General features: G+C 34.8%; 2 protein-coding genes across 2 annotated transcripts; both read right to left on the bottom strand.

Annotated features, from left to right (window-relative positions):
• Positions 1-1,109: 1,109 nt before the first annotated feature.
• On the bottom strand, positions 1,110-3,446 carry PHYBLDRAFT_185109 (copper radical oxidase). The gene is made up of 4 exons (XM_018439032.1): positions 3,225-3,446; positions 3,093-3,121; positions 2,463-2,922; positions 1,110-2,333 (listed from the first exon to the last, which is right to left on the bottom strand). Exons 1-4 carry the CDS (start codon positions 3,407-3,409, stop codon positions 1,352-1,354), a joined length of 1,656 nt encoding a protein of 551 aa, XP_018296204.1. The 5' UTR covers positions 3,410-3,446; the 3' UTR covers positions 1,110-1,351.
• A 10,202-nt stretch (positions 3,447-13,648) lies between these two features.
• On the bottom strand, positions 13,649-15,141 carry PHYBLDRAFT_85838 (hypothetical protein; the record flags this gene model as incomplete). The annotated part of the gene is made up of 6 exons (XM_018443625.1): positions 13,649-13,794; positions 13,989-14,156; positions 14,378-14,488; positions 14,763-14,815; positions 14,872-14,968; positions 15,096-15,141. The coding sequence occupies 6 exons, from the start codon at positions 15,139-15,141 to the stop codon at positions 13,649-13,651; spliced, it is 621 nt and encodes a 206-aa protein (XP_018297120.1).
• Positions 15,142-17,063: the final 1,922 nt, after the last annotated feature.

Genomic DNA, 17,063 nt, shown 5'->3' with positions numbered 1-17,063 from the left:
TAATAACTTCCAGAAGGAATCACTGTGTCAAGATATCTGCTTTACACGCTTGATAGTTATTTTCTTCTTTGAGCCTCGATCTTTCCAAGCTGTTTGAACGTCGGGGTTTAATATATTTTGCAGGAAGGTACTTTGCCATAATACAGTTCGACCTGCTGGCTAGTAATACTCATGTTAGATATTTCTCGTTAATTTATTTGTTTTTTTTTTAAAAAAAAGTATTACTATATTCTTGGTCTGATTGTACTTTATTCTTACCAATATACCTGACCATAAGTATCCTAAGGCATATTTGTAGAACACTTATAGCACATTCGTAGCGTATAGGAGTAGGGTATGAGTAGCATATGAGTAGGGACACGTTGAGTATGTCTTCAAAACTCCAGTGGCCCAAACATATCATGTATTTCCAAATCTTTCTTGTCTTATGATCGCCTGCAGCGGTTACATTTCAGGCAGCATTATATACAATTGGTGTGGACAGACTAAAAAGCTCAAAATCAGCTCAAATGCATATTAGATAACAATTGAAGTGCTCATAATACCATTTTTTAAATCAAGTGAAAATATTTTACTGTGGGTTTTCTAGACCTTGTAACCAGTGGAACAATCTCTTCCATAAAAAGTACGATCTTCTTCTCAATCCAATTGACAATGGAAGAAGACTAGCCAGTAAGAGTCACTTGAACTTTTTAGTCCATCCACACCAATTGTATATAATGCTGCCTGAAATGTAACCGCTGCAGGCGATTTTTTTTTCTGGAAAACATTTCGTGGCCTACATTAAACGGCCCGTAAAAAGTAATTGTAATGTAATTTCTTGCAGATTCTCTACATGTCTAGCTATCAAGACAATTATAAAAATTTGAAAAAGCCTCATAAACTTGTATAAACGTGCTATTCATTCTTTACGCAATTCCGCTGGGGTTACTGGTCTACCTTGTACATGTATATATAAAAGAAAACCCGGACTTACCTCGGCTTCAAAGCCGTTTTTAATGACATTTAACATAAAAAAGTTGGTTTCTTATTCAACAAAGTACAGAAACAAGGGCCTGAAAATGGCTATAGTTTCCTGTATGAGCTCAAATAAAGTATGTTTCAATGAGAAAGTTGATATATGATTGTTTTCTTTATTTACGGGTAATTTGTATGTAAACAAGAAAGAATAAAAAAAAAGACAAAAAACAAAAAAAAAATGTGTAGGTAATGTTTACAGAATAGATATTTGGGGAATAAGTAAAAAGGAAAATAGTAATAATAATATAGAAAGAGAACACAAAGATAAAGAGAGAGAGAGGTATTAAAGATGATGAGAAGAAAAGAAGGAAAGAACAAAATGTCTTCTTATTTAGATCGCCAAGTCATTGATATCTTTTTCGACAAAAAGCTCGGCGGCCTTGGCAGGTACACCATTGCATAATACATAAAGGAAGCCAGAGCCTGGAGGGAAAATTGTGGCTCTTGGAGGGGCTTCGATCTCGATAGACTGCATGTCGTCCGAGACCTTGTGGTTCAGAATCACATAGCGTTGTGACATGTGCATAGAATGAGTGCTGAAACCAGTACGAAGGATAGCAACCTTCATCACAGGGTTTTCTTCGGCAAGAGTTCCAAGGTTCAAAAGAATGTTAAATTTCTCGCCATAGGTAACCACCTTGGGTACATTGGAAATCAAGGGACGGACAGAACCCTTGAACAGATAAGGTGGCGAGAAGTATTCGACACGGAATTCGGTGGGGTACTCGGCCAAAAGATCCGGGGGATCGACATTGTTAGAGCCGGCAATCCAGACTCGTCCATCGGGAAGGGTCAGGGCAACAGAGTGGTACATGCGTGCAATGTCAGTGTTAGCCAATCCGGTGGTCCAGCGGTTGCCTAGTTTTTTGTCTTGGTCGTAGATAATAGGGTCAAAGGTAGGATCGTGGTTACGGTTGTTGTATCCGGCCCATCCGCGCTGACATCCATTGACCCACAGGGTAGTGCCATCGGCCAAGATGACGCCATCGGGCATTAAACGTGGGTGGACAAATGTGTCCATTTCCCACTGTGGGTTTTCGTCGCCAAGGTTGATGCGGCCGCAGGTGTCATCAGCCTTTGCATTGTTCTTTCTGTTCTCTGAACCACCGCAAATCAGAATCTCGACATTGTAATTGTTTGCAGGGTCGAGAGGAAGCATGACAGCGCCAGATGTGAGAGGGTAGGATCTTGGTGTGCCGGGAATATCAGGAAGCTTCTTCACAACACGATTGTTGTGGTAGTCAAAGATCATGGACTGGTTATTAGCAAACATGAATAGATTGCCATCTGGAAGAAGGAATACAAAGGGATATCTTTTTTTTAAAAAACAAAACAAAAACGTTAATTTAGCCATTTGTTTAGTTTGAACACACAGCAAAAAACTCTTTTTTCTTTCTTCTTCTTCTTTTGGTTGTTATAGTATTATTTAGTACAATACGTACAAGTTGTAAGGCATGGTCTCTTCAAGGAAAGGCAAATGGATTTCACCGCCCGATCTTGGTGGCCAGAATTCATATGACGGAACGTTGATCTCGTCACGGTTAAACGCAGTACCCTTTGTAGATCCACCGACAATGATGATATCTCCTTCTGGCAATTGTTCGACAGTGGGGTACCATCTGTTGTTCTGCATCAAACCAGTCTTGTATTCGCTCCACTCGCAAGTGTTGTCAGTGCAAGGTGTGAAGTGACGGATAGATTGCCATCCCGACTCTGCCTTCCATGTACGACCACGCTTCTCACCACCGCCGGTACTGATAAATGTACCGTTGCTAAGGAAACCACCAGCTGAGCAAAAAGTATTTGTTTCCAAAGGCAAAGCTCTGTAGTCGTTTGTCTCAAGATCGTATTGAACAGAATAAGCACTCTGTCCAGAATCAAATTGAGCTTCGTTCCATTCAGCTGTTCATTTATTTATTTATTTTAAAAAAAAGATAACAACAATGAATTAATTATTGATATGTATGTATGCATGTATATTTCTTTTAAAGATACCACAAATAGAAATGTTGGTTATATATGTTTTATATCTATCTGTTTGTTGCTTTGTTTCTTTTTGGTGTGTACCGTACCTTTGTCGATAATCAAGACAGTTTTTTCACTATTTTTTTTAATAAAAAAGAAATGGAATGAACAAACGATTAGATTCTGGTTGCATAATAAAAAAAAAAAATTCTTCAAAGAAGTGAAAAAAAGGTCCTTACTTTAGCAAGACAGCATGCATTGCTGCCACACCAGTACGACCGTACTGTTCCATCTTGCCGGTCTTTTCGTAAGGGGACATGAATTTTTGAGGCTGTGTCCAATAGAATGGTGCATCTCTCGGTTCATTCTGTGCCATGACGAGAGACACGGCGGCTGCCATGGATACAAATAATGCAGTCTTCATGGCAATTAACAATTAGGTTGGTGAATGTTAGTTGATCAGAAAACCGGAAAGGGAACTGTCGGATTTTGGAGAGAGAAAATACAAGAAAGAAGTCTTGAACTCCACTTTTATATATTTTTATTTAATTGGTTGTAGTGGTCTGATTTTTTCCAAGCTTCTAAATTTAACCTTTTTATTTATATATATATATGTAGCCTCCCTTTTGGTAAGTATAGAATAGAATAATTGTCGAAACACTAAGCCTAAATGAAGAAAAAAAACTGTATATAGATTTATAGATATAAATATATAGAATACACTGCGCCTTTGATTTTTATTATTTTTATTTTAGGTCTCCTACTTGTTTGGTAGCCATAGTGGCTGAGCCCAGGTTGAATAACTAAAGGGGTTAACAACAGACATTTGATGGTTGAATTAGGTTTGTATATGACAAATCAACCTTTTACCACCACCAGCATTACTACTACTACTACTACTACTACTACTACTACTATTATTACCTAGGTAATCTAGTTATCAATATACAAGCACTACCTGTATTTTGTGGTGTTTTGGTTTCAAATTCTTAAACTAATTTGTTTGTGTTTCAAAATAATAATAATAATGGAATTTTGGGTGTGTAGGATAGATTCTTATAAACCAATGATGTTATACCTTTTTGTATTCAGAATCAAATGTATGTTTTATTTGAACCATGTTTTACAATTCATGCTTTTAAAGCCTTTCAGAATTGGTAAGGCAAAAGTGGAAGGCTGGGTGGGGAGGAGATCTCAAAATGTAATCATACAAATGAAACACCGCGGCTGTAAATGAAAAATGTATTCGAATAAATGAATCTTTGGAAGACACCAATTATCTCTGATTCCCGGGTTATCTATGGAAGATTGACTCAAATTCTAACCCACAAAATCCGGTATAACCAATATTCAAGTCATAAGTCTCGAAATATCCATAGTACACTTGAATAATTATACCTGTTTTCATCTGTGTATGTAACTTTTTGATTTTGATTTTAGACCTCAAAATTAATACTAACACTAATACTAATAGAGTCAATCTAGAGAGAGAGAAAAAAGTGGGATGTTGAATGAATTGGGTTTATTTATTTTGTTTTTTAAATAAATAAAGGCAAGCGATTAAGTCAATCACTCGTAGAGCCCTTTATTATAGTTTATTAGAGTCCACTTTGGAACGGGTCTTTCTCTTAAATTCCCTTTTTCTTTTTAATTAAACGGCAACGAACCAACCACATTAATTCTTCTCCTTCTGCCTATTCCTATCTCCCCTCTCAACACATACACACACACAAATTATGACAACTCCTTTAATTCAAATGAAAAATAAAATCTTATTTTATTTTTCATTTTTTTATAAACCCAAAAAAAACCCTTGCTTAGAATGTATAATTTTTACATTTCAACAAGAGATTGGTGTACCAGCTGGCTGGCAGGCAAGACTTTCCTATCCAAAGTAACAGAAAGAGAAGGCTGTTAGATCCTAAGCTTTGAGACTTTATCAAATCAAATTTTGGAATTCGAGCCTGGTTAAATATATAAATACTCTGTTGGACTCTTAAGAATATAGATTTGGTGTAGAAAGGCTCAAGAATTCAAAGAATAGATAATTTAAAGCTTATAATTCAATGAGGGATAGACAAATACAGTTGTAGAGGTAGAGAGTAATCAATAAAGCATAGATTGAATTCAGAGGGCTTTCTTTTAAGATAATAAATTATCCGAAAACTTTGAGATACTCCTCAAGGTTTACAATTTCTTTATATATATCATGTACTCCCTATAAATAGTACGTGTGCTGTGTGTTCAAATGTGTAAAGAGTAAACTCTGGTATCATACATATCATAGATTTTTTTTATAAATAGACCAAGTAGAGTAAATTGATTACGGCATATGAAGCATCTTGTATTATATGAGTATCTATGCTGTAGAAAAACAGGTTGATATCTTGTATTGGCTATCGAATATATGGTTTTGACAAGAGACTCCAAGATGCAGCGCACGGATGTTCGGTCATCAACGCAACTTTTAGACTCAAATTGTACTACTTGGTCCTCCCGCCACTGGTTCACAAACAATTCAATTCAATTCAGTACGAACAAAAATTCGGGTGGACATTTCTTTCAATAAACAATACAAAAAAAGTACAGCCAAAAACTGACATTGTTTATTGACATTAATTTCTTTAAAAAATGCATTCGCTACCAAGAAAATGAAATATGACATGTGAAGGATATTCATAACATAACCACCTTGTAAAAGAATTATTTATTTGAGATTTTACTATAGATTTTATGTTTAACCTTGCTTCTTTTCATAGTATATATAATAATTAATTCTGAAAAATGCGTTAGTGAACAGTAAGGTTATTTTAAATGTGCTAGAGGATTTTCATAGAATTTGTTGCTGTTGAATATGCTAGTTGGATACCTCAATGTATTACTCTCGAATGATCACAATAAATAGAAAACTCTGCTGAGGTTTTTTGAAGATAAATAAGTGTTTTCTGATTCTTTTGATATACTCTTATTCATTACTATCTAAGGATAAACGTACGCCATTACCAGAAGAATTACTTTTGGAGATTTTAAAGGTGGCTCAGAAATAAAGCTCAGCCAAGTGGGTATACAGAAACTTTATGATTCGTACCATTCTCAGCATCGGTCACTTTGATGTTTGGCTGGTCTCATACTGGCTGGCTACAACAAACAAACAAACAAACACATACAAAAGAAGCTTTTTTTTTAAAAAAATATATTGCCTGGTATTGCCTGGTTTCATTGTCTACCCATTTCATAAAAAATCTAAAGCTAAATAAGGTTATTTATTAAACTGTACTATACAAATGTGCGGGTATGTTTGTTGAATAACACAACATATGTATCCAAATACTCTAGGTCTTAAAGATAATCTCAACAGTACAATTAAAGCTGTAAAGCGAAAAACTTCAATACAAGCTTTTTTCAAGACATTGACTGGCTCAATTAGCCCGAGTATTTGTCTTTTCTTTCTTCTTTTTTGTTTTGTTCAAAAGTATTCTTTAAGCAAGAAATATGTTGCGAGGTAACAAGATAACCACTGGTATAACTCGGGCACCCATTTTATTTTTATTTTGTTAACCAAATAACATGTAATCTATACAAGAAGTTTTTCTTTACTGATATAAAAACAGCTATATCTCTCACTTCACTTGTATGTCCATGTTGAAAATAATTAATCAAAGATTGCTTTGGTTTCTGACTTTATCATGGTCAATTGCATTTGCACATCTTTTGGCCAAACAACACAATAATTAAACAAGGTTTACTTTGTAGAGTATATCTTTAATTGTAAATACTTGTGGCTTTGTCTCTCAACTTTTTTTTTGGTCCGAGTAATATAACTCAACAAAAGCAACCATTAGTAATAGCTAAAACATACTTTACATAGATTTTTAACCAAGCTAATATTATTAAGTATAAGACAAAAGGAAGCGATTATTTCCAGCTAGATTATTGTACACTTTTAGAGAAACTGCACTTATGGGTATGTGCACCCATATACCCATATACCCATACACTCATACACAAAACACAGACAACATATAGAATTGGTTACAAGCCTTATTACAAATCTTCGGTTGTTGAAGTTGATTATTACAATATTATTGTAACTTCATAAAAGAAGCTTAGATCATATATATATATATATATATATATATGTCTTGTATCTTTTGAAATTTCGGTTTTTTTTTTATGACTAGGCAAGTTGGTCATTAGTTATATTGTGATGGTCAAACTTAATAATTTCGCTCTGCACTAGATATATCCATATCTCTATTATAATGATCATTTCTACTGTTGATTGTATAATATTTGTTTTGGTATCTATTTAACTATCTAAGAATTTATTTGTGTATTTTTCTCAAGGTCTTTAGAATGATACCTTTCAAGTTTCAAGGCTATTCAATATATAGACACTATTGCACGTGGCCCAGTCAAATTAGACAGAAAATCGAATGGTTTTCTGCTAATAAGTTAAATGTACATTTCACAAAAATTCAATTCTCTATTTATTTATTTATTTATTTATTTATTTTTCATATGTTTCTAGACTCCCATTTTTTTTGTTTGAAAAACCAACTTTTCTTTTATCTTATTTTATTATATATATATATATATATATTATAAGCCCACTTGAATATGCTTATATTTTATTATTCGTAATATTCATAGTAAAAATGACATTTTCTTCTTCTTCTTCTTTAAAGCAGGATAATATACACTTCTTCTGTATATTTTATAAATAAAAATAGAACAAAATGTATATATATACTTCTTTTACTAAAAATGGAAAGAAAGTATACCAAAATATATATCAATACTAACACAAAGTTGTAATTGCTGTAAATTGTTTTATTTTTATTAGTACAAAATAATAAATATATTGATAATAATATTTGTCCAAGCATTACACACAGACTTTGTTTTTATTTTTTTTATTTTCTGGTTTGGTTTAGAGGCTTCTTTTTTTTTTCTCAGTAACGCAAATCAATAGACTGCATTCCACGCGCATTCTGGGACCCTCCAGCCCCCCCTCGCTCCCCTCCTCCTACTCCTACTCCTACTCCAAATGGTGATGTTCCTCCTGCCCCTCCTTCTATGCGTGTCAGGGAGGGTGGCGATCCAGTCGATTCACCCGACATATATCGATGATCATATTCAACTGCGCCTGCGCCTGCTCCGACCGCCTGTCCGGATTGAACTCGAGACGCGCTCGAGGCATTGCTACGTGTGGATGGGGAACGAGGAAGGCGGGCTACTGCAGCCGCAACTGCACCCATGAAGCTCTGGGTTCTCCAGCGTGTCCTGGCATTCGGATCGTCGTCAATCATACTGCTTCCGCCAGTCGACCGGTACGCTTCCTTGCGGCGCCGATTGTGGACCAATAGGCCAGCAAGACCAATCGCAGCAATGCCTCCGATGCCGAGTCCAAGTCCAAGTCCAAGCGATTTATTGGTCACGCTTCCGTTAACTGGATTAGACTCCGAGACACTGCTACCCGAACTGCTTGCATTAGGGTCTGGCACGGCAGCAGCAGCAGAGCCGGCATCAGCACCAGGGGTCGAAGAATCATCGTTTGATCCATCATCTTCATTAGGTGAACCTGACTCGTCTGTGTCATCATTAGTAGAGAATCTATCATCATCATTGTTGTTGTCAGTGTCAGTGGTGGCTTCATTGGTGGCTTCATCGGTGGATTGCGTATCAGCACTGCCAGTAGACTGATTATCAGTACTTTCGGTAGACTGGTCAACAGAACTGTTACTGTCGCTATTGTTGTTGTCGGGAGAAACCGCCATACTACCGCCAGGGCTTACAGCGCTGGAGGAGACTGCAGCAGTGGGGCTCAATGTCCTACTTGTAGTAGTAGTAGTAGTAGTAGTGGTAGTGGTGGTGTGGGTCGTTTTTGTAGAATCGTGTCTGACTGAAGAGCTGTTGTGATGCGCAGAGGAGTGTCTGTTGGGCGTTGACGAAGACGTGTGTTTTGCTCCTCCTCCTACTATTACTACGCTCGATTGAGTTGTCGAAGAACTAGTGTGTTTAGAGGTCCAAGTTTTATGGCCTGAAGATCTGTGCGTAGATCTAGATCTAGATTTAGATGTGGATTTAGAGGTCGATTTGGATTTAGTGTGTTTACGAGTGGTGGAACGAGTGGTGGAGCGGGTTTGTTGGTGGTTGGGGCGGACAGTTGTTGTGGCGGTTGGGATGACAGATTTAATGGTGGTCGTGCTGCTGGGGACAAGAAGGGTCGAGGTTGCCTTGGCAGGGATCCAAACTACGGTCGGTGTGCATCTAACAGCAGTGGTGGGGTAAACTGAGTAAATGGTGTGGTTTCTGTAGGATGTCGCGTTGTAAGTTTTTGTACTGCACCATATCTGGGACACTGAATTACCAATGCGAGTAGCCGAAGCACTCGCAGAAGTTATTGTGCCGTGGGCGCTATTTGTGCTACTTTTCGTGCGTTGGAGAGTATGATTATGGGTGTGGGTGTGGGTGTGGGTGTGGTTTTGGTTTTGGTTTTGGTGATAGTCTGATGGATTGAAAGATTAGGATATTGAAAGCAAAAGATAATCAACATATTATTAAGATATAACAAGAATTTGGTTTTCTTACTATGGGACAGTGTCTCATTATATTTGTTCGAAGGAATTTCTATAATTGATAAACAATAGGCAAAAATCAACAACAATAATAATCAATAATCAATAAATATAAAAGCTTAATAGATCATCAAGACTATGTATATAATTGGTAACGTTTTTCAATTACCAGAACCAAGGACAAGCCGAGCAAGGAATACAATGAGAAAGAAGAAGTATTGGCTTGCGAGTTGCATCAAAAACGCATTAAAGAAATAGGAAAAGGAATGGTGTGGTATGGTGGGAAAGAAGATAAGGAACGGGATAGATGGAGAGAGGGTAGAAAGAGTGGAAAAGAGAGAGAGAGAGAGAGAGGAAGGTAAGGAGAGGGGTTGAAAGTGTTGTACACTAGGACGGACAAAAAGGAAGGAGGAGATGAGAGGGCAAGGAGAAAGAAGAAAGGTTCGTTGGCTGAGGCGGCGAAATAACTGTGATTTTTTTTTATTATTATTTTATTTTTTGTAATTGCGCGTTACTTGTGCGACATTTATCGATCTTCTTACTCCCCTTTGTTAAAATGATTTGGCAATTTTTAACCTTCTAATTTTAGTACCTTAATTCTCTGTGACCAGAGCTTTTTCTTTTATATTCTTCTATCGTTTACAGCAAAATAAGAAGCATAAAGTGCTATAAAATGTACCTTTTATACGCCTGGCTTTTTGTTACTTACTGAAAAACCTCAGAAAATAAAATAAAAATATCTATTAAGATTTGAAGTTTCAATGGACATCAAATATTGACAAGAAGGTGTATTAGTTTTTCTTATAAGCTTAAAGCAAGTACAAGGTACAGAGAGGGAGAAAAGGATCTGCGTTGCCTGACTCTATAGCAAAATATCGGCTCTTTTTAGTCCGTTCCAGCAAACTAATAGTAGTGAAGATTTCTCATCATAATTCTTCACTTATAATGGTAAAGTGCGCTAATAGAATACTTTAATAAAAATAAATAAATAGGAAATAAAAGGTACGCTGAGAAAATAAAGAAGTGTAGGACAATGTGGTACGAATAAAAAAAAATAACATTTATATTTCTAATAACCGATCTCAAATCTCTTTCTCTCTTTCTCGTTCCTGTAAAATATCCCACTACTAATCTATATAAATCATTTGTGGTCTATACATCTTTAAGTTACTTCTTGTACCTCAAAATTACGACCAAAATAAAATAATAATATTTTTTTTGTACAAGAAATAACAGGTTTCAATTGATTACACTGATATGGACAGATCAAGGTTAATTAAACTAGCACTACTGTATACATATTTTAGCCAAGAATATTTTATGTGCCATCAATGTAAAATTTATTTATTTTATTATTATTATTATTATTATTTTGACTTATTTTATATTCGGAAAGCTTAATGACTCTCAATTAATAAACTTGTATATATTGCTATTTAAATTGTATGATTTATACTAAACTGCGATGATGGTATTAAGGAAAGAGAAAGAGCAGGTGCAATTCTAAAAAGCAATATATCTATGAACAAAATAATAACCAATTTTTTGGCCTTTTTTTCTCTTCTTCTTCTTCTTCTTCTTCTTCATGATCATCAATTTTTGGATTGAATAAAGTCCTTGGCTGGTAGATATGGTATGGGTTATTGCAGCCAAGTGGCTATTAAACTTCTTTTGATAACAAAAGGAGGTTTAGTATTATTAGTATTTCCAAAGAAACAATAGTATTATATATCATTAATTTATATTTGTATTTATACTTGTCCTTGTATAAATGGCACACAACAGTACTAACAAAATATCAGTCACCATGGCAATAGTGAGTAATACCATGGTTATAAAAATATCGAAATAAAAAGGTATGGTGCATTACCATGACAAAATTCTAATTTTTTTTTTAAAAAAAGGACTGATTAATGTTTAGAGTAAGACAAGAGTTTCTTCTTTTTTCAAGCAGCGTGAAAACTTATTGAAGAAAAAGATCAATTTTTTTGGGGTTAAGAACTTCTTATTCAAGTACATAGTCATTTGATATCTCTTTCTCTCTCTTTATTTCAATAGTACTTTGGTACAAGAACTATACTTGTGATGTGTAAGAATTCACATGATAATACTATGAAATGTGTCTTGTCTACCTCTTCTTCTACATACCCTAACCTTCCAATGTCCTTATCTCGAAATAGATAGCAAAGAGGTAATATAGAAGATTGCTCATTTATCAAAGTGTATCATCTATCTATATATGTGCCTTTATATTACACCTTGCTTGACTTGATGTTTTTTTTTTTAAAAAAAAGAGAGTCTTTTAAGCACATTTTCTAGGTTGTATAAATCATTAATTATCATAAGTAGCGATATAAAATTAAAATTAAATAAAGTTATATATAAAGCCTTTTTGTTAATCCAACAGTGTAATTGAGCACATGCAAAAGCCCTGACCTAAGACCATTATCCCAAAAAATAATAATACCAGTACTTGCTGAGAATTACATAATAATAATAAGCTTCAGATAAGCGTATGAATAAGTCCAGCAACTGATTGTAGTCAAGAAACAGCAAGATACAATAAAACATATCGAATATCCAGAGTCTATTAAGCTCCAAGTTAGTACATATCCAGAGTCTATTAAGCTCCAAGTTAGTACATATCCTAGAGCCGTGATTTTTTTCTTCTTCTTAAAATTGACTGTGATAATATAGAAACTAATCCAAAATAAGTAGTGGGCAAGCGGATCAAAGATATTATTATTCTTTATATAATAATTGGCCCGTACAAATGTCAAATATGCGTTTTGATGGCGTAAAAAAAAAAAAGGATCAAAAGAAGACTGTACGAGTCAAAGAAAAGGTGACCTCGGGATCTTCTCTTATTTAAAACAAGCTTTGGCGTATTTTTCTCGGGACTAACCAAGAAAACACACACACACATACACACACACACAAACAAAGATGCTTTTGATTTTGGGCTTGGGCTTGGAGCAGTTTTTGTTTTGTCTTTTGGTTTCTTGTAAGGAGTTATGAGGATATGAAATACAAGTACATCAAATGTGATTTTTTTGTGTTTTATAGATTATAAGTGGGATGATCTCCATTTGATAAAAACCATAATGATTCCAGAACATTACCATTCTCTTTTTTTATTATTATTATTCTTCTTCTTCTTCAATTAAAGCAAGTCTAGATAGTACCAAGGACCAAATCTAGAAAGATTGAAACTCTAGGAGCTGTAAATTCAACCATAGTCAGAAACTACAGAAATGGTTCATATATATATATAAATGCTCTTAAGCTTTCTTCCTCAGGCAAGATTAATGTTTTATATAGAACCAAAAATTGGTTTGGCTGAGTGTATATATATATATATGTGTGTGTGTGTGCTTTGTGATTATTTGAGGTAATTGAATGTCCCGAAGTGTTTAATTTTGATGTCATGTAATTTCCTTGGGATTTCTGATGAGGTATTATGTGAGGGGATTACATGAGATCATAGACAGTAAATGACGATCGTGATGATGGTGTCCTGTGCAAATCCTTTTTTCTTTCTTCTATTGACTTGTCTGTGCACCGATGATCATTGTTTCAATATATGCTTATGTATATAATGCTGCGTTAATATCATCACGTTTACCTATGTAGTATATAATATATAGATATATATAAATATATTTACTCTAATGATATTATTATTATTATTATGATTTTGGTTTATAAATTTGTATCCTATATTCCTTCTGCTTTTATATGAAATTGTAAATTCTTCCTCAGTTTCCTGTTCGTTATTATTATTTTGTGATAGTTGGTGATAGTTGGTGGGTAGGTTGGGTGGTTGGGTTGGTTTGGTAAGGTAAAAGAAATAAAAACTTGTGGGTTTGCGTGGGTGATCATGTACGTGTAAGAGGTGGGATAGATAGATAGATAGGTAGATAGGTAGATAGATAGATATATATGTAGATATATATATAAAATAAAAGAAGAAGATGAGAAGAAGATGAGAAGAAGGTGAGGAGGAGGAGGGAGGAGTATTTTACGCTTGTTTTTTTTTTGATTTCTTTTTGTTTTCCTTTTTTTTTGTTTTCTTCTTCGCATTAAACAATTCCACAACAAGAGGTTTGTTGTGCAGGTGGCTCATCTACCAATGTCTTTGACGGCTGCATCCTTCTGTCTCGAGGAAGATACTGTTTACGGTCAACAAGAACTCGAGTTATGTGCAAAAAGATATCCTCAATTGTACCTATACAAAGAGAGAGAGAAAACAATAGAAAATAAATTGGTCGACAGTCATAGATATACGTATATTGTTTGATTGTTATTTAGCCAGCCAGCCAGTCAATGAGTTAGTCAGTCTATTTTGACACTTCTTCTTCTTCTATGATATTATATGATATGATATGATATGATACCACCACAACTGCTTTCTTTACACACCATCGTCTTCTTTCGCCGACACTTCATAGAGCGGAGTATCAGGTCCAAGGACACGCGTGACATATTCCCGTGCATCCTCCAGTTGGACCTCTCGACGTGTCGCTGCCATATCCAACTTGTTTGCCACTACCACAATCACCAGTTCTTCATTCATGTTACGCTTGAGTTCTTTGGCCGTTGGAATTGTGATTGTAATTGTTGGTGTGGGCGTGGGCGTGGGCGTGGGTGTAGGTGTAGTTGTAGTATTCATATTGGTTGGTTGATTGGTGGATTGTTCTCTGGTTTGTGAGTACTTTGATCATCGTTGCTTCTTCTTCCTATTACTCAATAGGACCTCTTTTCTCTCTTTCTCTCTCTTCCTTTCTCTTTTTCTCTATTTTTTTACACACCTTCTATCCAAGAGTGCATTTCTCTAAAACTCTCGTGTGACGTGATATCGTAAACCAACAATGCTGCTTGAGCACCTCGATAGTACATAGGAGCCATCGCACGAAAGCGCTCTACAAAATCATACACCCACACACCCACACACATACATACACACAAAAACACAGGAACACGGCAGATAAAGATAGTGGAACAGGCACAGGAACAGGAGCAGGAACAGGCACATACAGACACAGACACACACATATATATATATATATATATATACATACATACATATACACATATATTATATATATATATATATATGTATATATATATATTTATTTTATATATATTTATTTTTTTTAGATTCAGTCAAGCTGTAGACTGAAAATGGCATTTTACCTTGGCCAGCTGTGTCCCAGATCTGAAGCCGCACCTTGCAGTTATCAACTGTCCTGCATAGCCAAGGGTGAGCTTGGAGAACTCTCAAGCCTTTGTTGTATTGGCTTACAGCTTCTTGGTCATAAAAGACGCTCCGATAGTTGAAGTCGAGTTGGGTGAAAACGTCTTGCTGATATACCGCGTTACTAGCGAGGTTTTACCGACACCTACAAACCAAATACATATATAAAGGAACAGCAAACATTTTTTCTGTTTGTTAAAAAACAAAAAAAAAGAAGGGAAATTTGTTGTGTCGGACAGATTCAGTAGAATCATCATTTAAGTGTGATTTACCTTGGCTCCCTAGGATGACCACCTTGGCTTCTAATGTAGATAACATGCGAGATGGAAATGAAGATTGATTAAGTAATAAATAGGTGAAAGAAGAAGAAGAAGAAGAAGCAAAGCAAAGCAAAGCAAAGAAAGAATAAAAAAGAAATATAGAGAGAGAGAGAGAGAGAGAGAGAGAGAGAGAAAGAGAGAAAAGGAAAGGAAACAAAAAAAAAATAAAAAAAAATAAAAAATAAAAATAATATTGAACAAAAAGGAGAAATGAATAAAGTTTTGTGTGTGTGTTGCTTGTGTTGCTTGTGTTGCTTGTGTTGATTCTGTGTGTGTGTGTGTGTATAGTGTATATAGTGTTTATGTGTGTAGTAATAGTTAGTATGCTATTTTACCTTTTTTTTTAGAGTCAAAATAAAAATAACTGTAATTTTGGGTATTAATTTGTGTATATATATATACCTTACTTGCGTCACAGAGAACAAGACGTCTTTAGTTTTAAAGGTGTCAAGGTAATAGAGTCCTTTACTCTCTTATAGCACCTTTGTGGACATGTAACCTTACAGACTGATAACAAAAGGTGGAATCTATTATTATTAATAATATTAATATTGATATTAATATTATTCTATATAGTTGTTTAAACTCAAATAATAATAAAATAGTTTAATAAATTATTAAAGTCATTTATAAGCTGAACGAATAAAATAATAATAAGTTATCTATTAATTATTATTTTATTTTTGGCTAATAGGCCTTGCTCAGCCTTTGAAAATTACAATATTAGAAATTGGAATTACAACACCTCAAGTACATCTGATCTTGTACTCTCTCACACACACACACACTCTCTCTCTCTCTCTCTCCCTCACACACACACACATTGTATATAAAATTTCTCGGCGGTTGATCAAGTTAAAGATTACAAAGATACATATTGTGTAATAAATAAATGGAGAGAAAATAAGGAATAAATAGTTGCGTTTGCGATTAAGCGTAAATACCATTCTAGTTTCCTAAAGAAAAAAAGAAGAAGCTTGTCTAGAGTGTGATTATATAAATATATTTTTTTCTTTTGGATATTTGTACCTGAAGTACAACCTCACCCAAAAAAAAAAGGAAGAGAGCTTGGAATGGTGACACAATGTTTTCCTTTTCATTTTGATTTTTATAGCACCGGAGCAAGAAGAAGAATAAGAAGAAGAAGAAAAAGAAGAAGAAGAAAGATGGGAGTACAAGAATATTAATGAAAACCAAAAAAGCAAAGAAGTATTTCTGGAACTTCAAAGAAGCCAATAGACATTCATTTGATTCCAGGCAGTGTATAGAGTACTTTTTAGCTGTGACAAGTTTAAATCCCAGAATACAACAACAACAAAAAAAGAATTAAATCAAAAAGAGAGCCACAGTGACAATATATCTATATAAACATAGGATCTGAAAAATCCGTAGTATTCCGGATAATTTTCATTTGTTTTTTAACAGGAAAATGAACATGATTTACCATGGATAATCTTTGCGTAAAAACTTTGATGCGGTTGGACTAAGCTATACTAAGCGGTGTAGTAAGTATTATTTACTGTGCGCAAATAGAATTGATAACACCTACATCTCTGTTGGATTGTTACCAATTGGTTATTCAAACCACAAACAGTCTACAATGAGATATTTGCCTCTTGTACTGTCAATGGTCAGGCTATAAATGACATAATATGGGGTACATATACATTACATTACATACACACTTGATCTCAATCATAGGCTCAGAAAACTGTTAATTGTTACAGACTAAATCAAACCATATGCTGTAACAGAAAATTTTTGGTTTTTCCTCTTTGTTGGGCGAGAGGATAAAAGGGAAATTAATTTGGGGTTGGTGATGGAATTGTGCATTTGGAACAATAATCCTGACCAGATCAAATTCAGTGTGAAATGAGGCCTTAATGATAAACCCTCCGGATTGACTTTCTTTCCTTCTGA

The sequence above is a fragment of the Phycomyces blakesleeanus genome (assembly GCF_001638985.1).
Source record: "Phycomyces blakesleeanus NRRL 1555(-) unplaced genomic scaffold PHYBLscaffold_3, whole genome shotgun sequence".
In the NCBI taxonomy this organism is placed as follows: Eukaryota; Fungi; Mucoromycota; class Mucoromycetes; order Mucorales; family Phycomycetaceae; genus Phycomyces; species Phycomyces blakesleeanus.
Note: the sequence above shows the minus strand (reverse complement) of the source record. Positions and strands in the feature narration are given on the sequence as shown.

Excerpts from the sequence above, each read along its gene's own strand:
- PHYBLDRAFT_185109 (XM_018439032.1), bottom strand. The coding sequence starts at position 3,409 with ATGAAGACTGCATTATTTGTATCCATGGCAGCCGCCGTGTCTCTCGTC. Across the intron at positions 2,923-3,092 it reads TGTCTTGATTATCGACAAAG|CTGAATGGAACGAAGCTCAA; the intron begins GTACGGTACACA and ends ATAAATGAACAG. Across the intron at positions 2,334-2,462 it reads GAGACCATGCCTTACAACTT|ATATCCCTTTGTATTCCTTC; the intron begins GTACGTATTGTA and ends TTTAAAAAAAAG.